Here is a 27,927-nt window from a genome sequence, read left to right on the forward strand (position 1 = left end):
TCGTTTGAGGCCAGAGATGACTTTTCTGAAAATCGCACTTGAACGGTTATGCCAATATAGGGAATAAATGGATTTATGGCCGAATAGGGGCATAAGGTCACAGTATCGATCAGGAGCCTAGATAAACACGCAACACTATCGCCCATTCCACACACTAACTGGCTGGTAGATGTGTGTGCTTTCTTGTGGCCTGCTCCATCTGAGGTCGAGAAAGTGGTGTGTATTCCACACTTTTCTAACATTTGCTGAATTTCAAGGATTGGCCGCAAGCCACCTCCCACCATCAAATCCCAACCTACAACGATACAGAAAAACAAGTGCCAATGTATTGGAAAAAACACTTTATTTTAATTTCCAAGTTAAACACAAAATGTCAAGAAAGGACAGTGATAGGACTATGCAGAAACATCCCCCTCAGAGACGGCATCCAAAGGAGAAAACAAACATATCTATAACGCGGCAGCGTTCCATAACGTTAATGTTGTCAATAAACATCCTTCTCCACTGGGGATTCCTAGCAGTTGGAGGCGCTTCCTGCAACAGAAAGAGTAGAATTCTGTGAGCATGATAAATGAACATTCCCGCCCTATGCTAGTGTTGGGAGCAGACACTTTATTTACGCTGCATGCCATGGTATGTCAGAAGTAGTGGACATCACAAAAGTACCTGAAACTGATGTGAACTCAGACTAACATACTGCAGGATTTTGGAGGACATATTTCCTTGCACTTCAGTGGTTTAATGACTAAACTATCCCCAAGAAGAATGCAAATGCTGAAAATGACAGTGTTCATTGTTATTTGGAGATGCCACCTGCATGTTCTTGCAGTGTTGGGCTTGTGTGTTGGACCCTTCAGCATAGTGCTCCAACATGCACCGAAGCACAAGGAATGCCTTTGGTCTAAAATCATAGAACATATAGTTTCCTGTACTGCTATGGTAAAGGAGGATCTTAACCGGATATGGCTGGAGCATTAAGTGTAAGTATTTTCAATGGGATGGGCTGAGATTATATGAAGCAGAAAGCCCTCAAACCTGTACTGGTACATGTGATCTTAAATAAAAGGGTACATACCAAAGCAACCACGACTCTTCGGTGTTCGAAGGAGCCAAGAAAAGGAACCGGATACGTCTAACAATGGTAGTCTATTAGCATCAAAGAGCTCTCCCAAGTATAAGCTCTCTTCTGATAGGATATGGAGTTAATAGTCTGCCAAACAGAACTCAAAACTCACCCCAAAGGAGCTAAGTCAACCTAGCAAGGATGGTAATATGAAACAGAATCTGCAATCAGTCATGTTCTTCACTCAAGACTTACCCAGAACAAACACCAACACACTATACACTGGTTTGCCATACACAGGACATTCATCATAATGTGTGTCAGTTTTCTATTTTCAGATTGGTGGCGTTCAGTTGCTTTAGCTCTATACCACTTTATGTTTGTATGGTCGTTTTGCTAAATGTTACTCCAACTCTGGATTTTTGCTCAGTGATGGGTTTACATCATTGGACAGGCGTGTTTAAACCTTGGTATTCAATATCGGACCTAGGCTTGTGAGTTTTATCCTGGAGGATTTCCTGATTGTATGAAGTACACTTACCCCTATTCCAAAATGGCGGGAATGTGCCCTGCTGTTTCACGTGACCCTTTATAAATTTTGTTACGACTGTCCCCTGAAAAATTTGTGTTTATGCAAGGATTGCGTATAAACGTCTGGTTCTGATTTTGAGATTTTGTTGTCATTTCACAAATACATGTGTTTAGTTGTACCTGTGCTACTAATTATTGCATTTGAGAGAGGTGTACAGCAGGAGATACCCGTTTACAAATATCTAAAATAAAAAATTGTACTAGTAAAGCCAATAACAATTGGAGTTTTACTGTTGATAGTAAAGTTTAGATAGGTCCCGCTCGAGCCCCTTTTCCTTTGTTGTGTATCTCGGTAGCCTGGGCTCTAAGGGGGTAAATTGAGTCTTAACCCGTTTCTTTGTATATTTTGATCAGCCAATCGTCAAAGTAGGAAATATTCACACTTTCTGGGAAAAGGGGCACTCCTCCATATACCTGGAATTGGGGAAACAGACCACGCGTAAACTAAGAAGGTCATTGTCTGGCTTTTCCTCCTACACCTGGGGCATTTTACAGATGCCCACCACGCACCTCCATGTCTACCAAGCACATAGCACTGGGGTTCAACCACTCATGGCATTACTCTTCTGGGCAGCAGAGGGCCCAAACCACAGAAAGGCAAGCACGCCAGCCTTCCCTCAGCACAACCGACTGCACTGACCTACCTGGAGTGATCAGCTGCTGTCCCTGCTGGACCTCACTTCTGCGCCTCCTAGAAAACAAAAGCGGCATCAGTTACAATGAGTTTATTGTTTAGCTTGGTGGCATCTACTCACGGATAAGCTGCAAAACCGGTTAGGCAGCATGCTGCAAAAACAAAGCCTTTGTGTGCTCCCTGCAAAGATGAAAGTTGCGGTGTGACCGTGGGAGACCTCCCTCACCATGCAGGTTTCAAAAGAGAAGAGTTCTTGTTAGTATCTTGAAGTGACATTTAATCCTATGACACTAAGCTGGCAATAGCAAGGGACAAACCCCCACCCAATCACTCAAATCAAACAAAATACCGTAAGAGGCGTCTAAAAGGTTTAACAGGTCAGACATCCTAGCTACACTACCCTTGTTCCCCTACTTGATTCTCAGTTGCATGACAAAGGGGTTTGTTACTGCCAAGCCTAGGAAAGTGGTCATATGCGAGGGCCTGATGTGTGGGGATTCCATACTAGTCCCTGGCTGCTGATGGAGCACCATGCTTGGGGCGTTTCCACCAATAAAGTACTACAAGTTAAATAAATACTCTTAAATTGTTACAAATACATTTTATTTTCAGAGTTACTTAAAACCAATGCAATGCATGTGTGTAATAACACCATATGTAAAATATTAATTTGCAATCATAAAATGTCAACACAATTAAAATATAAAACACTTCTGTTGCTTACAAGTTAAAAGATTCAGATTTAGTCGTGCAAGAGCAGCCAATATATGTTGACCAGTCAGTGCAGCGATTGTTACTCCCCCTGAAAAAATTGATAATCCAAAGTCCCCTTTGCCCCAAAAAAGCTTTAGTGACAGTTGGCATTTTTGATCTGGCCGCTTCAAGAAATCTGACTAGTCTGGAGTTCAATTTAGGGGATGTTGGGTCGAAGCAAGCCAGATCTGCTTGCCTCCTGGTCCAAATTCCCCTTTGATTAAAGGGGATTTTTAGCACTTGCCTCCTTTCATGAAGCATCTCTGTGCAAGAAAAAATGGTATGGATGAGATTGCTCTGGCTGTTTTTGCACAAACTGCATACTGTAAAAGTCTGTACCCTTTTCCATGGTGGAAGATGCTGCATGCATGGTTTCACTCCAAGTCGTAGCTTTAGGAATTTTGATTTCTGTGCTTTTGAATAGCCCAAGTTAAAGTATTTACGGGGCTAGAATCTTGTAAGAATTCAGCATCAAATTGTTACTTGGGAATAAAGGACAGGTGATGCAAATTCGAACTCTGCTATCTTATTGTGTCCTTACTATACATAGGGACAACTAGCTTAGTACTTCAGGCTGTTCATTCATGATGTTTAGTGGCACCATCTACAACGCTGCTGGACCAGTGAGGTCTGGATCTTGCTTGAGCGGATGTCTCGGGCTTCTTCTACCAAAGATGCTGAGGATGCTAGAGATATGAATGGCTTTAAGAGGGAGGGATGGCATCTCCTGAACCACCACAGACATTGGACCGATAGGCTGATGCGTAATCTGTGTTCAATAAAGATGGGAGGAACCACCGCCCAGAGCTGGACCACTTCAGGTCTATCCATTAAAAGACAACCTTGAAATCAATGAAAAAAGACTGTGTAGCGTGTGTGACCAAAACCCTCTCAGAGCTTGAATGATTCACTTTCTACCTCTAGTAGATCACTCAGGAAAGTGCATCATACACCAAGAAGACACTGTGCGCTATGGAAAATGCAGAATTCTGATCCCAGAAGTAGTTTAAAATTCCATAAGAGTCTTCTTGCAGTGGGCTTGGACTGGCTGAAGCGGAGCCCAGCATGGGATGGAGGAAATCATGAAAGGGTTAGGATACATAATGGCATCACTACCCTTAACAATTAAGTCTGTGGCACGCTGGAGGACACCCGGCAAAAGGCAAATAATGATCAGTTAGAACATGTCAGAAAAAACGTGGTTGGGTTCTCAAATTAAGACTGCTACACCACCATGACAGGCCCATCCATCGATCCACCCATCCACCCACTCCTCCTCCTGTAGAACAGTTCTTCATTTAGTCATAAGTCGTTTACCAGATAACGTCTTGCCTAAGACGATCTCCATTTATAAAAAATGTTTTTTACGGAATGCAGTATCCTTGGTTCATGAATAAGCATTTCCAGGCCCCAGTTCTGAGACATTCGCCGATCAACCAATCGCAGCACTGTACTCCATTCAGACAACCACGCCCTTAGCAGAGTTATAAACAGCTACAAGGCCTTGAGTTCACTGCCCATGGTACATTCCTTGCGCTAATAGCAACTTATTTCACTGCACTTTTTATAGCATGTTATGTACGAAAGGAAGGGCAAGTGGGTTCAAAGGCATATGCAAATGTCTTCAGGACAGTAAACTTATTTTCCCACACCCCTCTTCTCAAGTATCTAGTTTTAATCAAAAGGTTACTTACTGGTTCTTGTTAAATTTGCAGCGGCACTTCCCACCTAGACAAAGGCAAAAGGTAATCGGTTAGCACAGGAGGGTGATGCAACACACCACCAGGGCACAACCGTGTTCAGCCAACAGCAAAATTAAAATTTCAGCCCAAGCTTTCAACACCATCTACTTATTCCACCCAGAAAACAAAATTAAAATCACAGGCCCATCAAAATAATGGGAAAAACATTTTCTATGAAACATTTCTATGGTGAAGGAACCAGAAGAGTGACTGAGTAACCAGAAGACTTTAGCACCATGTCTCAGCACCAGGACAAGCAGGGAAGTCCTTCCAAGGCCTTCCTTCCCATCCTGGTGATCACGCACAACCTAGCTGCGCTTATGGCACTGGCTACCGCCAACTCACACGTGGCGCATTTAAGTTCCTAGAAAACTCTACAGGCCCGATTCACAAAGGGCCTCCGTACTAGTGGCGGAGGCCCCGCGGTTGTGGCGGGGGCCCGCAATGGGTAACTACAGTACGGAGGCCCTGCCATGAGTGTGGGGCCTCCGCCACGAGTCTGGTGGCCCTTTAGGCGCAGCTTACAACCCATTCCTGATTTGCACATCCTGCTTTGCCTTCTAGAGGCGCTCTATCATACCTTAGTGCTATACTTTAGCTCAAGTCATTTATATTGTGTAGTAAGTGAATTAAAACAAGTACACATACGGATATTGTAATAAAACAAGCAAAAAGAACCACAGGGACAACGATGAACCTGCCTGTCCCGGTCAAACATGGACCTCTCTGTACAGCAGCTCTAAAACACATTAACCAAACAAGTGGCTCCTTTAGTGTCCAGTTTCTGCACTAACATAAAACAAGCAGTGTTGTCCAACAGGTCCGTCGTTGGCTACCAGTCTTTTGGCTTTGTCAATGCTGACTATGTTGCAAAACGTTATAGTTGTAGAGCTGCCAGGTGTGTGTGTGTATAAAGTGTGTATAACATGTATATAAATTAAATATAGTTTGACCTCAAAAAGCAATGTCATAGTAGATCCAGGTACTAAAGGGATTTGTGACAGTATTCTGCTCTTTCATAAAGAGCACACCTACACACAGTGAAGTTAGTCAATGACTGGCCCACTGCTGTAGACTCTAGTGGGTGGAAAAAAGAAAAAAAGAAGAAAAAAAAACACCCACACACAGGCACACTCAAAAAGATAATTTTGGTAAAATCAAAAGTTTTTGACCAACACAAAGATCCAATTAATTTGAAAAAAATACTTACCTGACCTGAAACTAGTTCTCCAGCATTGTGTTCTTTCATGTTTGAATCAATTCACGTTGTTAGCCTGGGAGTCCCCAATAAGGAACTAAATGGTATCAAAATTGCCACATGCCCAACAGTGTTTGGTTAGAGGCACATGCACCTCATTTAACCCAACCCAAACTTCAGCCAATGATGTGGTAGTGCTGAGCTCTACTACCCAGAGAAGCCCACATCATTCATATTTCAAAGCACAACTGTGACCAGTATACAAGATAGAAGCTAGAAGTGACGTGTGGAACTATGTAACCTGCTAATGCTGGAGAAATAATTTTGTCTCCAGCCCTGGATCTTGCATAGATTCACATGGCTGAATTACAATAGCAGCAGTGCATAAAATTTGAATAAACTGGGAAACATGTTCACATGGTTGCAACAGGTTGTGCGCAATTGCTCGTCAGGCAGCAGAGTTGACTGCTTCCATTCAAATCCAGACAGTAGTGCTTGGTGAATGTGTGCCAGTTTATCCATGAGCTGCACAACAAACGTTGTGTAAAGGCCCTCTCGCATAGAGAGAATCTGCTGCCACCATGCTCCTGACATAATGCATCATTATTCTGTCCTGGAGCAGAAACATGATGCAGTCAGACAGCCAATGTGAAATTGCTAGTTTTGCTAAAAGCCCACCTCTTCCGCAGAGGCTGAGGGATGCAAATAGGTGGTCAGAAGTTCTAAAGCCTTCAGTGTTGTTCATGTAGAAACTGATACACCTGTTGATATTCAATAAATGGACTGGTCAGGGAAGAAAGATCGCAGCACGACAGGTTCGTTCAACGAACATCCGTTTGGATTGGTATGCACGATTACTTTTCTTTGGTAAAATAAAGGCATTACTTCTGTATAGTGACCAAATGCAACTTTTAGAATAGTTTCTGGGGGACAAATGGGCAAAAGTGCATCTTTGATTTGATGAATTTCAGATGTGCTCTATGGATAGATTGAACAGGAGGCAGCATGTGTGTACTCAACGCGTTAATTACCATGGTAGAGAAGGGAAGCTTCTCAGAGGGAAAGCTTGAAAAAAGTCATTTAATGAATGGTTTCATAATTATTATCTACAAGGATAAGAATGATTGCTGCAATTTCATTATTTTGAAGAATGCAGTAGAGCGCAAACTGTGCTCAAGCAAGTATTGTAGCACCTGATAGGGTGGCATGGAGATTGAATTAAGACTCATGGCATTGCACCAGGTGCGGAAACCCTTCCCTTTAGCATTGTAGGGTTTTGCTAGTAGGTTCTGCACATGCCTGCCTCAAAATATCCCACCAATCTCCTAGAATATCCAGATAGCCGAATTCTAGGTGGTCTGGAACCAGGCTGTCAAAATGAGTGACCTGAGAATGGGATGGAAATTACGCTTGCAATCCGGCTTTGCATCATAGGAATCCTCACGGTAGCCATAAATGCAGAATAAAATCTCCATCTCGGTTGTGTCTGGAGGAACCTGCAATAGTTCAATTGGGCGGTGAGTGGGCAGTCCCAGTAAGTCGATGCACCAGAAATTACAAGGACCAATTAGGATCAGGAAACCGGGAAATGATTTCACCTCCCTCAGCACTCTGCGAATGATGGGGGAAAATGGCGGAAGCGAACATCATTGTACCATAGTACCAGCATTTCATGTTCTCCAGGTTGGCAATCAGGTCTAATATGGCTGGCCTCACTTCTGAAATTAATGACTTTTTGTACACTATGTTGGACTTTAATTGGGCTCCCAGATCATGGTAACTAAGGCAGGGACAATGTAATCATGAAGCATTTGTGTTACAAGCCTCATAGGAGCAGCTTGCCCATATTGGAATACACCAACGCTGGTTTACTTATAAAAGAACTAATATGTTTCACATCATAGGCACACTGGTTAATGCCAGCTATAACCAAAATATATCACCCAGTGTTTTTGCACACGACTCCAGACAAATGCAGAATTTAATTGAAATTAGTACTTATATCACCTCGGCTGTAGTGTTCTGCTATATACATTGTGCAAATTTTCTTCTGGCCATGGGCACTAGCTGGCTTAGAAGGCCTTTTCAGTATGTGTTTTCCTCATCACAGTTTACTTCTCGTTTGCTGCCCTGTGCGCCGCTTGGTAAACTAACACGACTGGGATGGGTTTGGTGTGCGCAATGCGTCACACACAGCAGGCCGCTTCCGATGGGTTTGAGCCATTATAATACACAGAAGAGATGGTCGCACCTACGCCAGCGGTAAACACACGTGTACAGCAGTTAAATAGTATTAGAGGCATTGGTGTTTACCTTGAGGCCGAGGTTTAAGTTAACATCGCTGGAGTTTCAAAGAGACATAACTGCCTCTCACAATTTGCATTAGAAACGTCTATTATTATGCAGCTAATTCTCAAAGTAACCTGCTTTTGGAGAAAAGAGACAGACAAAAATAAAGTTGCACCTTGATTGCCCATGTTCTATGCTCTTCTTGCCCCCGTGCGGTCTGCATTGACTGTGCCCGAGATTGGAGGTTGCTCTTTGCCAAAGAGCCAGTGCCGATTCAGCCCTTATGATATTTATTACGTTAAATAGCATGAGAGCTGTGCCAGGATTTAAATTTGATTAGTGAAGACACGGATGTATGCGTTCGCTGGCCCAGCCCCTAGGCTCAAAGCAGAGTGGATGTGGACTGAAGCCTGCAGTGCGCATGTCAGGATGTCCGAGGCCAGAGACTGGTCAGTCTGTCATGCGCACTTTCATTACAGAGAACCGACGCGCACCATGGCAACATCGATGCCCCCTCCCTCCATGTTGGCATGGGACATCAATAAAAGTAAATGCGTCCCAGCCCAGGTACGGAACGAAGCCTCACCAAATACGAATGTAAACAGAAAATAAAATAAAGCATTCACATTGCTTCATTTATTTTCACGGGGTGGAGGCTCAGACTAGTGGGGCGATGCTCTTCCGCCCCAGAGGAGCGCTGCTGCTTCACAGCAATGTCTACTGTGGTACTCTCACAGCATCTGTGCAGGTTCCGATGGAGAACAGGTCCTCATTCCACCTTGTTTTGAGGTACAATTGTGTTGTCTGCCCTAATCAACATAGTTGTTGTACTAATCTCGGGTGGAATGGCTGCAGGCATAGCATGATAGCATGTAGCTAGTTTGTGTGGAGGTTTTTCTCTTACAATAAGATTCGTGTTGGCAGGAGCATCCCCAATCTTCCATTGTCATTAATATTCTTTTCATTGAAAGCTGGAACAATAGACCTCTGGAGAGAATGGATGGGGAGTACAGCAAGGCCCGTTTCAGCCTCCTGGTGACTTGTACTGTGTCAATCCATAAACCAGTTGCTTTAGTTGATCCAGCTTCTCTATCGGCCTTATGCAGGGGCGGCTGATAACATATGAAAGTGGAGGGGGGAGTGACATGCCCCACTGCTTCCCAAAACATAGAATACAACAATTTATACAAAATAAACACTGGCATGCATTACTATAAAATAACAAATAAAAGAAGTGTACTTTCCTGGACTGCGTCCTCCGTGTCCTGTCTGTGGCTTTAAGCACAATTCGAAGTGCAAACTTCCCTATGCAATCCTGCCACAGTGCCACTGCTCATGAGCAGTGCCAGGATTGGTTGGAGCGGACTGGCTAGACGCTCCCTCAGGCCCTGGAGGCAAGTGCCTGGTCTCCACCCAGCTGTCTAAGATAGCTTGATGGAGACCTGCAGAGTGTGTATGTCGGCCTCGCCGGTACAAGACAGCCGGCCAAACTGAAATGTGTACTTTGGGAGCATGGAGCACTAGAGGAAACTGGACCAAAGCTGACAAAGCTGCTGCCTAAATATGATAAATTATAAGGGCTCAACCAGAGTCCTGAAGTTTTGAAAATTATCTGAAGCGGACTAGTACACACAGTTTATATCATAGAGCCACAAGACTTGTTATGTTATGTTATTTTCGCTTGTATAGCGCGCAGATGCCGCAACCAAGAGGCGTCCCGGCGCTTTTTGTAGAAACAAAATTTCATTTTTATTATTTTCAGTTAGAACAAATTGATAAAAAAAGGTAATTACACATCCATAATAAATAATCACAACACTGACAGTGACCCACACATCCCTTCACACATACAGAGAATCATACTAAAGCAAGCATACATCAAAACAGTTCAATCACCCATCTCTAAACACAATATAGTTGCCACCTGATGATGCGATGACTTAAGTCCCTTAGGGTCTCAAACAGGTATGAGACCAGTTCGAACAATCTGGGACTAGCTTCAAGCACCGACGTGCGTTTTGGAGTCCGGCTTAGACTTAGGCCACACCTTCATCAGGGCACACTAAGGAAGAGGGGGGGGGGGGTGGACAGCAGCAACAACTTGCTCAACAGGAGTCAACAAACAACCCTCACAGCATGTCTGGTGCACAAACTGGACGAACAAAAGGAGCTTTGTTTGAATTTAATTAGGCGATGGTAGGGTTGGTACGTCGCCACGTTGCACAATGCTGATCCAGATAAAAGTTAACGGGGCAGGAATGTTACTGGACTCAAGGTTTCAGACCGGTTGCAGCGAGCTGGGTCGTCGGATGACGAGAAGGCATAAAAGCTGTGCATACAATGTAAATTCAAGTCTAGTTCCTGAAGATAAAGTTTCATTAGGTTAGAGGCGACATCCACCGAGGTTGGAAGAAACTGGTCAGACACTGCAATCAGCAGTAGAGGACAGGACACACCCCCATTTCTCATGTGTTTCGCAGTTTTGAGCTTCGTCCGCGGCACACCTCGTGACTAATAAAATGGCAATGAAAGGTCATGGCCATTTTCTTGTTCACATTTACAGCGGTTCTCAGGGGGAGGGGGTGATGCTCCCTTGCCCTCGAGAAGAAATCGCTGCAGGCCATATGCGGAGTCTGAAGAAGGGTAATTAGCCTGATGCAGGATGAAATTAGGCATAACAGGGACTTGTATGTTCTGACCCAAAGTACTTCCTTGGACCAAAATCTTTGCCATGGTCTGCTCTCTTGCCACTCTCTGCTGAACAGAAGTCTTGTGACTAGGTGGATGGACGACTTTAAGGTCAAAAGTTAGTCCCAGTTTCACAAAACAGGCTCACAAGAAGCTGATGTAACTTTAACGACTCAGTCATCCAAGTACGGGTATACATGATGACCATGTCTGCATAGAAGGCAGCTACTGGTGCCAGGCACTTTATAAAAATCCAAATGTGTCGATTTCATTCTGCATGGAAACACCTTGAGTTGCTGGTGCTGCCCTGCCACTAAAACTCTGATGAGCCGTCTGTGATTGGGTGTATTTGCACGTGGAAATATGCACCCCGACTGTGCAGGGAGGAGACATATTCCCTTCCGAAGCATCAGAGGGACTTCTTGGGGGTTACCACCCAGAAGGATTGCTTTTTGTCAGGAATTTGGTTACATCCAAAAGTGCCTGTATTGCTCTAAACTGTTCTTGATCAGAAAGAGCCTGGAGTCAAATCCTGGATTCCTTTGGCACTTTGACTGTTGCAATGGATGCTTTCAGGAGGAAGAGAAGTATTTCCTGTTGTAGATCACAAAAATGCAGAGGATTTTCCTTTCTGGTAGGATCAGTAGGTAGTTTCTTTACAAATTGTGGCTATCTGAAGTGCCTAGTGATCTGCAATTGTGGTCTTCCAAGCATGGTCAAATGCAAATTCCTCCCCTTACCAAAGACCCTTAGTCGATTGCGAGGGCAGCTTGAAATAGTCCAGCTCTTTTTGGGTTGTCTTGACCGCACAGCTGGAAGGCTCCTCATGTTTCACGCCACATGCTTTGCCAAAGTTGGATGAGAGACCCTCCAGCGGAGAAAGGCTGATGACACTACAGACACAGCCGTTGAAGCCAGCATGGTAAAAGCTGGAATGGGTTGTAAAAAGTCCATCACAGAGAAGTTAGTTGAGGAGTAAGCTATTGTCCGCTGTAAAACTGCATTTTGAAAAGGTACAGTGCTGATGACTAGGTGGTGTTAGTCATCTGAATGAGAAGATATTTTACTGGAATCAATGTGCCTACACTCCAGTCGGAGATTATGCTAGCAGTTTTGTTGAATGCAAAAACAATTGCAGTTGATGGCACACTCTGCAATCGTCTGGAACCAGAAGAACTTGTTGTGAAGTTAAGTTAATGATTACAGTGGCAATTAAGGGTAGACGGCATTAACCTTTTTATTTTGTAGGTACACATCTTGGGGAGTTAGCTTCCTTCAGGACGTCTTTCAACAATGGCCGTGTCTGACGAGTGGTCTGCCTCAACAGCAGGGCCAGAGTCTTTGAGGTGGATTGGAAGTCTTGGATTTAGACTTTTGAGGTCTTTCTCGCAAGAACTGACAAAGACAATTATTTTCTTGGTCCATTATTTCTTTTCGTCCAAACACCCTAAGGAAAAACTGGAACAGACAATATGGCAGAGCATTGCCCTCCAGCTAGACAGCAGATCTAAAACTGTTTGAATTAAAGCTATGGCTGTAAACAAATATATTGAAAGGTGAATGGGAGACCTGGCTCCAGGGGTTTAATCAAATGTGTAAAGAAAAAATCAAGCAGTTGAGGGACCTCTGTTAAGACGAAGAACTCTGTATCCTGCTGCCTGACTGATTCCGGTTGCACAATGTGGTGTAGTGGTTGTATGTGGTCAGTAACTTTTTCAATGTGTTTTTAGTCTAATGATACAGTGCTATTACAGAGGGTTCCCAGACTGACGAGTGGAATGATTCAAGCATGTGAATCTATGCTATGAAATATTCAATTCCGGAGAATTATCCTTTCACTTTCTGTATAAAGAACTGACCAGTTTCTCCTAATTCCAATGAGATGGCATGAATCTTCATACTTTCTGGCCTTCATAAGAAGGCTGCTTTCAACCCTATGAGGCTATGGAAACCATTTCAGACAATAAACAGACCAGCTACCTCAAAAGAACCTTAAGATAGCTTGATCCCAGTTTAGCTAATGACGACCATCGATGGAGCCTTTTTCAGCGGGTTCCTATTCAAAAGACTGCCTTGAATCTCTGAATAAAAATATGTCTAATACAATATTCTTACATTATAACTTCCTATGGATTCTAGTTAAGCACTTCTTTATCTGAAATTGCTTTATGTTGGTCAATATCTCCTCATCATCATCTCTACACAGCATCAATTTTGGCTAAATGAACCTTTTAACACCCTAACTGCATCTTAACCCCAAACCGGTCTGTGGAAATAGGAGAGCATCTAGGATTAAGAAACTAATAAAATTGACCAGAATTTCCTCAGGACCCTGAGAGATCGAGAGCATCATTAAAATCCTTTCATGGAACTTGAATGGTCTCAGGGTATGTGGAAGAAGGGCAAAAATACTACAATATCTAAAGGATTGCACAGGCCAAATTATAATACAGGAGACAAATATAACAGAGAGGGAAGCAATGGTACTATTCAAGGCAAAGAAAAGGATTGCCCAAGTGGCATATACAGCACAATCGGGTGTAACAAAGGGGGCAGCAATGCTATTTAAACGAGGGGCGCAAGTTAGCCTGGAGTCTTATGTCTCGGATAAAGCCGGAAGGTGGATTTTAGCCCAAGTGAAGATATTGGCCCGTGGTTTCCCACTTTCAGGATATTATGCTGCAAATCAGGATGAGGTTAATCCTTTAGGAGAACTGATGGCCGAACTCAAATTCCCCTGACCCAATTATTTTAGCAGGATATTTCAACGCAGTCCTGAACTATGCTTTGGATAGATCCTTGAGCAGTAGAGCATTGGCCAACCCTAAAATGTCTAGGCTGATAAAACAAATGGTGGAACAATTCGGTTTGTGTGATATATGGCGGCAAAGAGCAGGCACACAAAAAGGTTTCACCTTTTACAACAAAAAATACAGACACCATACGAGGATAGACTGTTTCCTTATAGACTGCAATATAAAAGATGATGTTCAGAGAGTTGATCATGTAGAAGTTCACTTGCCAGTGATGCTCCAATTAAAAATCAGCAAAGGGGCAATTCAGTTAAGATGGACCCTTGACCGCATGATATTGCAGGATGAGGGAGTAATAGAATTACTGGTCAGGTTTACTACAGGAAATGACACAAGCAAAATCCAACTTAATGATAATCTTAGAAGATAGGGTTAGGAAAAGATGGGAGGCCAGCCAGTTAGCTCATTTCGAGTATAGTGAGGGCTGTAGTAAATTGCTGGCTGGAAGACGAAAAAGGAATATAACAAATCACGTTGTATGTGAACAATCTGTGCCCCTGATTGACAATAGTAGAGAGATTGAGCAAACATTTTATAAATGTTATTGTAAAGTCTACTGAAGAGCTAAATCCATCGGAAGATTAACTAAAAAGTTGGTTAGGGAAAGATTCTGTAAACCCTCTTGCACCAAAAAAATCTGGAAAGCTAAATAGAAAAATTGACACCAGTGAGGTAGAAATGGTAACTAATCAGCTCAAGAAGGGGAAGGCCCCAGGGCCCGATGGTTTGCCCCAAGATTTCTATAAAGCTCTGGCAAGTACTCCGATGCCCATCTTAGTGAAGTGTTTTAATGATCTCTTTATTGCAGGGTCTAGTATGCCAACCTCCTGGAAGGAAGCCACCATCTCTTTTCTTTTAAAACCAGGTAAATGCCATTCGAATTGTGATTCCTACTGGCCGATTTCATTATTAAGTAATGATTATAAGATCTACGCTAAAATCTTGGCCAATAGGTTGAACGGTTAAATGGCAGACTTGGTACATGACGACCAGAAGGGTTTTATACGGGGTAGGTCCTTGAAAGATTTGACTTTTGCATTAATTGGCTCAATAGACCTAGCAACCTCCTAGAGTTTGCCTTTGGCCATTGTGGCCTAGGATGCCATGAAGGCTTTCGTTCCGTTGCAAAATCATTGAATTTAGGGGAAAATTTTTGTAAGGCATTGGCAGGTTTCGATCAAGCCCCAGAAGCAAGAGTTTTGGTCAACAGCTCCCTAACTAAACAAGTTTCAACATCCAGGGCGACGAGGCAGGGTTGCCCTTTATCACCCCTTCTTTTTAATCTTTACGCAGAACCATTAGCTAGGAAAATCAGAACAGATTCGGAAATTCTACATTTTAAGTATAATGATTGGAATAAGAAACTGGGGCTATATGTAGATGACATTTTGATCTACACTACAAATTTAAAAAACACCTTGTCTCGCATCAGGTCTATGACAACCGATTTTGGAAAGATTTCGGTCTATGAATTCAATAGTGGCAAGACTGAGATCATGACCTTGGATATTGAGGCTGAAAGCGCAAAAGGAGAAATTAGATATTTGGGAGTCATGCTATCAATAAAATAGCTAAAGTAAATTTTTCGAAAGCTAGGAAGGAGATCAGCAAACTTTTGAAAATATGGTCCCATCTTCAATTAATTTAATTAAAATTATAGTTCTTACAAAGCTCACCTTTTTATTTGAAACTATACGCCAGCCTTTCAAGAAGGAAAGGCTGAAGAAGTTGCAAAGGGACATCAGTACTTTTATTTGGTCAAGTAAAGGACCAGTAATAGCTTGGAAAAAACTGAGAAGGAGGGTTGAGAAAGGAGGCTTAGCTCTACCGGATTTACTCTTCTATTTTTGGGCCTTCCTATTGAAGAATGGGAGGTGGCTGTTTAACAAACCCAGTCAAATTCAGATAGGGGGTATGTCAAGTCTAGAGTTAGGTGGCAAACAGCGGTTTTTGTTCAAATTCGCCGACCCAACGTTTTTTAAGAAAGACAGGTTAAAGATATTGAGTGGGCTCGCTGATCAGAGGTACAAGGTGAGAAAATTATAAAAAATTCCATACCACAGTTGTATGGCTCAGATATGGGACTTACCGGGTTCTATGGAATAGACGAAGGATGCTTTTGCAAAACCAATGTCAAAGGCGGGTCTTTTGCAATGGGAGCATAGAATGGTGGATGGGAATCTTATATCATGTGAGGCGTGCAACCAACAAGTTGACTACCACTTATCCAGATTTAAATATTTTCAAATACGGAGCTGGTTTCAAGACCCGCAAACAAAGATTGGGGAACAAAACGATCTGGAAACCCGATTGGTGCAAAAGACAATCCAGAAGAAGGAGTTTCTATTTATTGGTTGATGATTGAATTGGAGGACAGAGCTTTCGCTTTGCCAACGGAACTTTGTCAAAGATACTTGCCAGAGACATTGCTGGAACACCAATGGCAAGTATCAATGATCATGCTATTTAAAATAGTAAAGCCTGCTTACCAGAGGAGAAATCATCTCTTTCCCATCCACAGAGCTTACTGGTCCCCCTAGAGATTTTCAAAGTTTGGGAGAGGAGGTGAAATCGCTTGTACACAATGTATTGGTTTGAAAGAGGACGCTGTCCATATGTTTGTGAATTGCCCAGAAATACAGGTATTCTGGAGACGCAAGCAGGGCACTGTCCGAAAGGTTGGAGATCAATATCTAGGTAAGCTTTAAGCTGGTTATTTTTGGGCATGTGGACTCAGTAGTCAAAATAACAAAGAAACAGGCAAGGCTTATCTTTTACGGTATATTACTGGCGAGGAGAGAGATATGTAAACAATGTGTGTCAGTAGTCCCTCCTAGATTTGAAGACTTGGTATGTTCTTTTAAACATATAGCCGCTCTAGATATGATGGGCTAAAGAAAACATGATTTTTGGCTCCCGCTATTTCGAATGGTGTGACCATCTAAGTGCTATCAGATGAAAATAGAGGTCCGATGATTAAGCCTCAACAGGTTTATAATTCTGCCTCTTGGTTGGATAGTGAGAGGGTAGAGACATATAAAAGCGAAATATGGGAGAAGGAGGTCAAACCCAAGGGTCCTACAGATTGAGATCTCCCTTGTCTTTCCTACCTGTTACAAGACCACAGGAGGCGAGGTTACCATCTCCCATCAAAATGTGCAGGTCGAAGAACTTTACTGTTTCTTTCCCATTAAAGAGGCTAATGAGACAACAATTTTTTTTTTAAATAAAGTATATATATATATATATATATATATATATATATATATATATATAATATATATAATATATATATATATATATATATATATATATATATATATATATATATATATTACCAGTATGTATATATAGTTAGAATTTTCAAAAATCCCATAGGGAAAAAATCCTATGTCTAATAACTTTGGCGTTTGTGGACGGAATCGGCTGAAATTTTCAGGAAAATGGCACATTTTGTTTCTGAGCAGCCCTTGAAAATTTGGGGGGGTTTCGTCAAGGGGGGGCCGAGAAAAAAGGGGGGTCCCAAAACGCGTTTTTCCCATGTTAATTTCCATAGGGCCTTTGGCCTCACTTTTAGCTCGAACGGCTGAATGGATTTGCACGAAACTTGGCAAAATTGTAGGGACTGTTAGCCCGATGTGCCTTTGCTAGGTCTCAATATATGTGCTCCAGTGGATTTTGAGAAATTAACGTTCAAAACAAGATATATATCTGTAACAGCGCTCCGGGCTGCGCTCCGGTCCGCTTACTTTTCGCGAAACGGAACTTTGCGATGCGAAGCTGATTGGCTTTCCGGTGTCTGTCAACATTCTAAACAGTCCGGAGCGGCCGCCATCTTATCTCTCGGTAGGATCGAGAGAGAAGAAGAGGTGAAAAACGAAGTGGAAATTTATTGAAAGGGGGCAAGGTAGACCCTTCTTGACCCCCTAGGAATGATGTTGGGGTTATTAAAGGGTCCCGTGGGGAAAATAAAAAAAAAATGATTTTTCACGGTAGAAGCGCTTCTCGGGCCGCGAACTGGGCCGCAAACTGGTAGCGAAACGGGAATTCGCCATTTTGTGTTTCGTTTTAATTAAATCACTAGGTATAAGGGGGTGCGGGAGACGTATCCTGATCCCTTATGTTTTCTGAGGGTGGCTGAGGAGGCTCATATATGTTGATATAGGTCTTCCAGCGGCTGTGCGTGCGCCATCTTATCTCTCGGTAGGATCGAGAGAGAAGAAGAGGTGAAAAACGAAGGGGGAATTTAATGAAAGGGGGCAAGGTAGACCCCTCTTGACCCCCTAGGAATGATGTTGGGGTTATTAAAGGGTCCCGTGGGGAAAATAAAAAAAAATAGATTTTTCACGGTAGAAGTGCTTCTCGGGCCGCAAACTGGGCCGCAAACTGGTAGCGAAACGGGAATTCGCCATTTTGTGTTTCGTTTTAATTAAATTACTAGGTATAAGGGGGTGCGGGAGACGTATCCTGATCCCTTATGTTTTCTGAGGGTGGCTGGAGGCGGCTCATATATGTTGATACATGTCTTCCAGCGGCTGTGCGTGAGCGTTTTTTTTTTTTGCTGCGTGACATCTGTTAGTGTTCGATTCGATGGAAATCAGAAGTGTTGACCGCCAATTTGTCACTGCAATAAAATATTTTGTTATAAATTAATCCTTATTGATAAACATTGTATGCGCCATCTTGCCTTTTTTCCAATGGCACAATTTTGTCGTGCACGGCAGCCATTTTAGATGCCTTGACCAGACCCACTCTCTGCACGCAGTCGATCCTCAGCACGGCTCCCCACCCTCGCAAGCATCTCCCCCACGCACTGGTCACCCCCGCTCTCTCTCTCATGCTTGGGCTATAAACTTCCCCCCATCTGCGCTGCTCTTCCCTGAGAATCACACCCTGTGCCCGCCCGACACCTCCCTTTCACCCTATTCACTACCGCACCCTCTGACACTCCTCTTCCTCTGTGTCCGATTGTCCAGGCCGGTCCCAGGCTATCACCTAGCCCTGCGGATGTAGTTTATGGCCCCAGCTGCAGAGAATCCAGACATGCCAACCCTCCCCATTCAGGCGTGAGACTACCGATTTCAGTGCTAGTCTCCCGCCTCCCGATTCCTGCAAGCAAAAACCAGATTCCTCGGGGGTTTCAGCTGACAGGGCTTGGTATTGTGTTACGTGCTAATTCTTCCAGGAAACGTCAGAGGGCCGATGCAGGGGCTCTAGAAGGGCTGATAAACCATTTAAGCCTCATTAACAAGCGCATGGTCTTTTAAAGATATGTGAAGTACTCGGGGCGGCGGTGTGTGTGTGCCCTCTTTCAGGAGCGGGCGGGGGGGTGGCACTGCCAGCAACTTGCCTGGCCAGGCAGTGTTCAACACTTGCATCACCCTTTCTCTGCCTGCTATTGCGCTCCATGGTTCTGAAAGGTAAGAAAAAGAACGTGCATTGGAGTTTGAAATGTCCGATCCTGTAGCAGCACACTTCCAAAGCCCACACATGACAATAACCCGATTCAAGGCCCCATTCACCCGATTTTTTAAAAATATATAGTACTCCAACAAAGTAGGATTATAAAACTTTATTAACTTTATAAATATAACGAACGTAACAAAAACTGTAAATACATTTAAACATTTTTTTGCAAAAAGAAGCAACAATGGTCAGTAGCTGTCTTTTGTGCGAATAGTCCCAAGGCAGCACAACGTGCTGAGTTCTGGACGGCACCCAGGTGATGTCCAGTAACTTGCCGCACTGGTTTTGGTTTCCTACAATGCAGCTCAGAAAAACAGCGTGGGGCGTCCCGGGTGGTGCGGGGGGAGGCCTCGTCAGTAGCGGTCTGTTGTGCGAATAGTCCGAAGGCAGCAGAACGCGCTGAGATGTGGATGGCACCCAGGTGATGTCCAGTAACTTGCCGCACTGGTTTTGGCATCCTACAATGCTGCTCCGAAAAACGGCGTGGGGCGCCCGGGGGTGGGGCGTGGGGGAGGCGGCGTGAACGGGCCTCCCCAGGTGGAGGCTCGTCTGCTGTACTGGGGCGCCCCTTTACCGTTTCAGTTGCCATTCCGCCCGCTTTTGCTACACTGTGTCTCATCCTCCATTCAGCTGTTTATCGCCCACTCTTGCGGCTACAGCGTCTCGCTCACCATGTAGTTGAGTTGCTCCCACTCTTGCGGTGCAGCGATAGGCGGCTGCCATTGGATTCTTAAAATGGCGGACGGCTCTTCGGATTTGGGCCTGGTCCACTAAAATGGCCCTGGGACACCTTGGAACTCGGACGCTTGCCTGCTAGGGCTTGGGCTCCATTCTCGATAGCGTCCCCTCAGCCGTGAAGATTCTACAAAAGTCTTGGGGGCCCTCGACTCCTGCAGGCTTCCGGTGGGGAGCGGCTGCCATGATTGCTCACGGAATGACCACGACGGAGCCACGAGATGGTGGTGCTCTCATGCTGACGCCAGCTTCAGTCTGAAACATCCAGAAACAAGGTGGGGCTTTCATCGTTTGGGGGAAAAAAATTTCTAAACCAATGAAAAGTGTTATTTTTAGGTCATATGACCAAGCCTTCCATCATTAGGAAACCAAAAGTAAAATGAACCAATGAAAAGTTTTATGAACAAGTCACATGACCTGTTATGCGGCATAGGGCTTCAAAAAGCGTAGAAAATCCGTTGGCACGTGAGGCGGCGTCAGTAGCGGACCGATGTGCGAATAGGCCGAAGGCAGCACAACGCGCCGAGATCCGGATGGCACCGAGTTGTTGTCCAGCAAGTTGCTGCACTGGTGTGGCTATCCTACAATGCTGCGCCGAAAGTCGGCGTGGGGCGCCCCGTTGGCCTGTAAGGTCGCGTCAGTCAGTGGGGGCTGTGAGTCTCCCCCAAGATGGAGGCTCCTCGGCTGCAGTGCGGCGCCCCTTAGCGTTTCACTCGCCGTCCAACTGAGTTGCGTCCGCACTTGCGGCTACAGTAGGTCGAAGGCAGCACAGCGCGCCGAGATCCGGATGGCACCGAGGTGGTGTCCAGCAAGTTGCCGCACTGGTGTGGCCATCCTACAATGCTGCGCCGAAAGACGGCGTGTCCAGCTGAGTTCCGGTCACTCTTGCGGTACAGTGACTCGAACGCGCCGAGATCCGGATGGCACCGAGGTGGTGTCCAGCAAATTGCCGCACTGGTGTGGCCATCCTACAATGCTGCGCCGAAAGACGGCGTGTCCAGCTGAGTTCCGGTCACTCTTGCGGTACAGTGACTCGAACGCGCCGAGATCCGGATGGCACCGAGGTGGTGTCCAGCAAGTTGCCGCACTGGTGTGGCCATCCTACAATGCTGCGCCGAAAGTCGGCGTGGGGTGCCCCGTTGGCTTATGAGGTGATGTCAGTAGTGGACCGATGTGTGAATAGGTCGGAACCAGCACAAGGCGCCAAGATCCGAATGGCAAGTCCTGGATGTTGAGTGCCATAGTTGAGAGTTCTGAGCAGTGCTTGTAAGACTGTCTGAAGCTTATTTGCACCTGCTGCAGCTTCACTATTGCCCTGGTGTGGCCAAAGATCGCACATGACATAGGCGGCCGGCTCCCGAGGTCCGGCGGAACTTTTTTCCTTTTCGCTTCTTGTCCCACAATCCGTTTCACCTGAAGACACGACCAGGTCCCTGAATGTGTGCAGGGGGGCGTTATTGATTGAATCAAAATGGCGGCTTCACACAAAGCCGACTCAAGCGTTGCTGTTGATGCTATACAGACAAAAATTGGTTTTCAGTTTGTACATTCTTCAGGATTTTTTTTCCATCCAAGGCTGATTGAGAGTTTGTAGAAAAATGGCTTCAGATTTTCCACATACTACTCTTCAACATTCTTCCTAAATGTAACAATGTGAGACTCACTAGGAGAACGGCTGTTTATCTTTCCTTTCAAAATGCTGCCAACAATATTTTCTGAATGGAAGACACCATCTTGTAGCATAAAGGGCCGAAATGGGTTCTGGTCTGGCCGATGGTTGGTGGAGACATTTTGACTATATCTTGCACCTGCCCGGCCTCGCCCAAAATGGCGCTGGTATAAATGGGACTCGTAACTCCTTGTTGTGTACTGGTTGAACAACCTTGATATCACGAGATATGAATGCAGTTTTGATGCTCATGGCGGGCGGGGACGAGAATTGATTGAATATTTTGACATCCCTATTGATATTAAGTTCTGATGTGTTATTGATTACTGTACTATTGAAAGTTCGAATTAACGTCACCCATGGTACTTGCCCGCAAATGTATATTTAGAAAATTTTATTGTAAGTGGCCCTGTCGTATTTTAATTACAAAATGTACGTCCACCGATTCCGCAACTGTTAGACACCTTAGTTCTTGCAACCTAATGGCCCACTTGTTACGTTCCTCTATAATGTAAATGTCTCCTCATCATATACGATTTCAGTTTGCTCCGTGGCCGGCCCACGTGGTTATAGGCCCGTATTTGTATACTGACATTTTCACAATAGAGGTTTTTAAAACAAAACATGGTAGTAGTATTTACATTGGTAAAGTTTTTACTTTTAGTCACTGTTTTCGAATCAGTTAAAGGCAAGTGAAATAAAGCAGTCCAATTACATGACGGATAAAAGGTATAATACGTAGGAACGCAGTAAAGATAAATGGTCAAGGGCAGTTGTGTTTTCCACTCCTGCAACATAAAGTGATTGATAAGAATCTGATAATCAGGCGTATCGGCGACTAAGGCAGCAGGCCGAGTCTCTTTTACTCAACGGCCCCGTCATGGAACGAAGAAACGCCCTTTTTCTCGAAAAAGGAATATATTTTACTTGCAGGACAGTTGTAAATTTTCCGGGAAAGTACATTAGCCTGGAATATTATAACATATGTTTAAAAAAAAAAAGTTGGAAATCAATAAAAAGCGTATTTTTTAGGTCATATGACCAAGCTTTTCATTATTAAAATAACAAAAGTAAAATGAACCAATAAAAAGTTTTATTAACAAGTCACATGACCTGTTATGCTTACGTTACGCGCTGCGCGCCGCGCCCCGGATCACTTCCGGGTGCGCTAACGCGGCGTGTCATATAACACATTACACGACAACGTAGGTCAAGAATATAGTCAAAATGTCTCCACCAACCAGCGTTCGGAACACAACCCCTTTCAGCAGTCCAAAAAGTTCTGTTAAATGACAACAGAGGGGACAGGCAACAAAAACCATCAGTCAAAGAGGGGAGGGCAAGTTCTTCTCTACCGGGTCATGTTGGGGCGCTACCGGAACGGATCGAATTGGTAGTCTACAGTGTTTCTGGATGTTTCAGACTAAAGCTGGCGTCAGCATGAGAGCACTACCATCTCGTAGGTCCGTCGTGGCCATTCCACGAGCAAACATGGCAGCCGCTCCCCACCAGAAGCCTGCGGGAGTCGGGGGCCCCCAAGACTTTTGTAGAATCTTCACGGCTGAGGGGACGCTTTCGAGAATGGGACCCAAGCCCTATCAGGGAAGCGTCCGAGTTCCAAGGTGTCCCAGGGCCATTTTAGTGGACCACGCCCAAATCTGAAGAGCCGGCCGCCATTTTGAGAGTCCTGTGGCAGTCGCTTATCGTTGCATCGCAAGAGCGGGAGCAACTCAACTACATGGTGAGCGAGACGCTGTAGTCGCAAGAGCGGGCGGTAAACAGCTGAATGGCGGAAGAGGCACAGTGTAGCAAAAGCGGGCGGAATGGCAACTAAAACGGTAAAGGGGCGCCCCACTACAGCGGGTCTTCAGGTCAAACGGATTGTGGGACAAGGTCCAGAATAGAAGAGTCATCAAAAGGCAAAAAGTTCCGCCGGACCCCGGGAGCCGGCCGCCTATGTCGGGGGCGATCTCAGGCTAAACCAGTGCTATAAGACTTGGGGAGGGGGTCGGAGCCAAGCGTCTTCTCCGAGTCCGTGCCATCACACCGCCCCTCGGGGGCCTCCGTCAAGCGGTTTAGGGAGGTACCATATCACATTGTTTTCAAATGCAGTCATGTCCACAAACGACCCTCACTTACTTTGAGAATAGTGAAGCTGCAGTAGGTGGAAATAAGCTTCAGACAGTGTTACAAGCGCTGCTCAGAACTCTGAACTATGGCACCCAACATCCAGAACTTATGCCATTTGAGAATGGCATTGACATCGAAGCAACTCAGGGACCAAAACCATTAACGTACTTTCACGTATGAAAATCTTACTTGGGGAGGGGGCAGGAGCGAAGCGCCCCCTCTCAGTCCGCGCCACCACACCGTATGTTGAAAATCTGAAGCCATCGTTCTACAAACTCAACCAACCTTGGATGGAAAAATCTAGAAAAATGTACAAACTGAAAACCAGTTTTGGTCTGCATAGCATCAGTAGCAACGCTTGCTATCAGAGTGCATGAGTTTCATGCTCGATCGATTGAGCTAGCCGGATCGGGCAATAAAAAGTATAAAATAGTTATGTAAATAGTTATTTAATAAAATGTTTTACCCTGTTTCTTTGCTGGTGTGTTGTATATATTTTTAATATTTGCATAGGGTTTGTCGTTATTTTGGGCGGGGTGGGTGACGGAGCCGAGCTGTCTTGCAGCCCTCATGGTGTGGAGCTCAGTTCATCTCACTATTTTCGTATTTCTCATGAAGGGTTGTCCCTAATATTTCTATTTTAGCGAGGTCAAAAAGAGATCCAATTAGTGGCCTACTGATTTTGCTCGATTAATTAAATTTTTTTACACGATTTTTCACGATTTTTCACTATCTGCAAAGACTAAACAGAGTATTGCGACTTTGTGCTTGTTTGTAAATAGAGAATGAACCAAAGAGAATCAATTGTAAAACAGTAAATGCTTGGATAACAATCAATCAAATGGAGAGACAAGCAGGCACGACGGATTACAACGGGGGTAAAGGCCTGCGTTAACTACTCTTCACTATCTGCAAAGAGAGAGTACTACTAAGAGAAAAGAGGGGAGGGGGGGCAGCGTTCAAAGCACATCAGCGTGCATAAACACGAAAACTTTTTACCTATCACGTACTTGACATTTGACAGCTTTTGATATTTGCTATTAAAAAACCATTGAAATTCACAGAAAAAAACATAGGTTTTAGGCCATATATAGTTAGGAATTTGCATTTACAAAACCTTGAAAATTCACTGAAAAAACCATTGGTTATAGACCATATATAGTTAGGGATTAGCCTTTTCAAAACCTTATTTTACTCACACAAAACCATTGAAATTTCATATATAGTTAGTTGCACTAACTATATATCGCGCACCCGCAATCCACTGCTGATGATGTCACATATTACATCATTCATGACATGGTTAGTGACACCACTGATGACATCTCAAATGACATCACTGATGACATCTCAAATGACATCACTGATGACATCTCAAATGACATCACTGATGACATCTCAAATGACATCACTGATAAAATCACTGATAACATCTCATTTGACATGACTGATCACATCACTGATGATATCATTCATGTGATAATACCATGAACCTCTTCAGACTAATATAACCTTAGATACAATCAGTGTAAACAGACAGTCACAGACTGTCACTCATCCATGGAGTTACTCACACACCTAGTCAGTCATGCAAAGAATCAATCACATCTCCATTTTCTCAACTATACAGTTATACACACCTTACTTATTAAAACATATACTAACACATATTTACTCTCTTATACAATCCCTGATACATGTTCACAATGATCCATACAGCCACTCACACATTCACTGGCTCTTATGCACAGTTATTTATATATGTCAACTCTCACATGTACTGTGTTTTACATATGTACTTACTTTGACATGTAGCACTGAGATATCCATTCACTCACTAATACACTCATGCACAGTCAACCGCCCATACAGCTGTTTCCACATGCACTTTTGAACCCATACATTTAGTGAATCAACTACTCACACATCTATGTACAGAGTCACACACCTCCCAGCCACCCATACACACACACTCAGTTTCCCATACAAATACTTGGACAACCAATAAATAACCCATACAGTTACTCATATAGCTACTGATCAACATATGCAGCAGTGTGTAGAACAACAGATATAATGATGCACAAATTAAGACAGTTTAGTCACTAACCCATGCACTCAGTGAGACACATTTAATCACTCACTCATACAGTCAGTCATGCACCTACTAAATCCTTCATCCAGACACTTATACATCCACTCATTCTTCAATATGTAAGACATATTTTAACTTTACAGAAACATACAGTCACTGGATGTTGTCATCAGTGATGTCATTTGAGATGTCATCAGTGATGTCATCTGAGATGTCATCAGTGATGTCATCAGTGATGTCACTAACCATGTCATGAATGATGTAATATGTGACATCATCAGCAGTGGATTGCGGGTGCGTGATATATAGTTAGTGTAACTAACTATATATGAATTTTCAATGGTTTTGTGTGAGTAAAATAAGGTTTTGAAAAGGCTAATCCCTAACTATATATGGTCTATAACCAATGGTTTTTTCAGTGAATTGTCAAGGTTTTGTAAATGCAAATTCCTAACTATATATGGCCTAAAACCTATGTTTTTTTCTGTGAATATATATATATATATATATATATATATATATATATATATATATATATATATAACCCACTGGCGGTCGCCAGTAGGTATATATAGTTAGGATTTTTTCTCTATGTAACTTTTGAAAATTCTATGTCTAATAACTTTGGCGTTTGTGGATGGAATCGGCTGAAATTTTCAGGAAAATGGCACATTTTGTTTGAGCAGCCCCTGAAAATTTGGGGGTGTTTCGTCAAGGGGGGGGCGAGAAAAAAGGGGGGTCCCAAAACGCGTTTTTAACATTGAGTTTTCCATAGGGCGTTTGGCCTCACTTTTAGCTCGAACGGCTGAATGGATTTGCACGAAACTTGTCAAAATTGTAGGGACTGTTAGCCCGATGTGCCTTTGCTGGGTCTCAATATATGTGCTCCAGTGGATTTTGAGAAATTAACGTTTAAAAAAACAGATATATCTGTGACAGCGTCCCGGGTAGCGCACCAGTTCGCGTACTTTTCGCGTAACGGAGCTTTGCGAAGCGAAGCTGATTGGCTCTCCGGTGTCTGTCAACATTCTAAACAGTCCGGAGCGGCCGCCATCTTGTCTCTCGGTAGGATCGAGAGACAAGAGGAGGCCAAAACGAAGGGGAAAATGACCATAAGGGGGCATAGTAGATCCTCCCTGACCCCCTAGGTTTGATGTGGAGGCTTTAAAAGGGCCCCGCGGGGCAAAAAGAAAAAAAAAATCGTTTTTTCTTGGGGTGCGCCCGGTACGCGCACCGGAAAGCGGTCCGGAGAGCGTACTATAAGGAAACAAGAATGATTGACTTCTAGAATTCTAGCAATTTTTCATAAAGGGAAGGTAGTTCTTAAAAGAACTTTTTTTTATTATTTTTGTTTTTTATTTTTTTTATTATTTTTCTGAACACTTTTTTTGTATTTTTTGAACAGTTTTATATTTTTTGGGGTTTTTTTCAGGGAAAAGAACGAAAAACAGGCATTAGAAACGGCTCAACAGGAGCAACAAAAAAAAAAATCAGTTTCTGGGGCGTTTTGAGCACTTGTGATTTTCAAATGCTCTGTTCATTAATGGAAAGCTCATTTCGCCGTAACAAAGCAAACCGCCACAATAAATGCACACCAGCTTGATATGTTGAAAATTAGTTTGAATAGCGGGGACCATCTCCCTCGCCTCTGGTCCCGAAAGACTTTCATGGGATGAGGTGGTGGCCACAAGAGTTGGTGGATTTTCACTTAGGTTACGCACCTCCGCCATACTATAATTTATAGGATGCCACCTTTGCATGTGGCGATGTTGTATAGTTTCCAAAGCTATACTTTTTATCCGTGCCTCGAGACAGAGGTTCTTTACATATCAGGCATGTAACTTAACGTTCATTCACCTTTTTTTGGACTGCAGGAAATGAAAAAAACTGCCAAATAAAATTGGCCTTGCGGTGTGATTTCCGGGGCTCTTCAGGGAAAAATTTTATTTGATGTACATCTTGTTCTTCTTCTTCCTCCTCTTCTTCAGGGTTGGGAATAAACTGGGGAGGTGGTCCATCCTTCCTAGGAGGTTGTGGTGGTGGTGGGGGTGCACCAGCTGC

At 43.8% G+C, this 27,927-nt stretch overlaps 1 protein-coding gene across 1 annotated transcript in view; it reads right to left on the reverse strand.

Moving 5' to 3' along the window:
- Window positions 1–326: 326 nt before the first annotated feature.
- Window positions 327–27,927, reverse strand: part of LOC147701283 (FXYD domain-containing ion transport regulator 3-like) — a 94,333-nt gene continuing 66,732 nt past the window's right edge. Inside the window, exons 6-8 of the mRNA XM_086930017.1 lie at window positions 4,736–4,769; window positions 2,299–2,345; window positions 327–534 (exon numbers count right to left, since the gene is read on the reverse strand). Coding sequence (XP_086786143.1) covers window positions 515–534; window positions 2,299–2,345; window positions 4,736–4,769 — 101 coding nt within the window. The 3' untranslated portion in view covers window positions 327–514. The remainder of the gene's footprint in view (window positions 535–2,298; window positions 2,346–4,735; window positions 4,770–27,927) is intronic.

Source organism: Lissotriton vulgaris, chromosome 7 (genome assembly GCF_964263255.1).
Source record: "Lissotriton vulgaris chromosome 7, aLisVul1.2, whole genome shotgun sequence".
NCBI lineage: Eukaryota > Metazoa > Chordata > Amphibia > Caudata > Salamandridae > Lissotriton > Lissotriton vulgaris.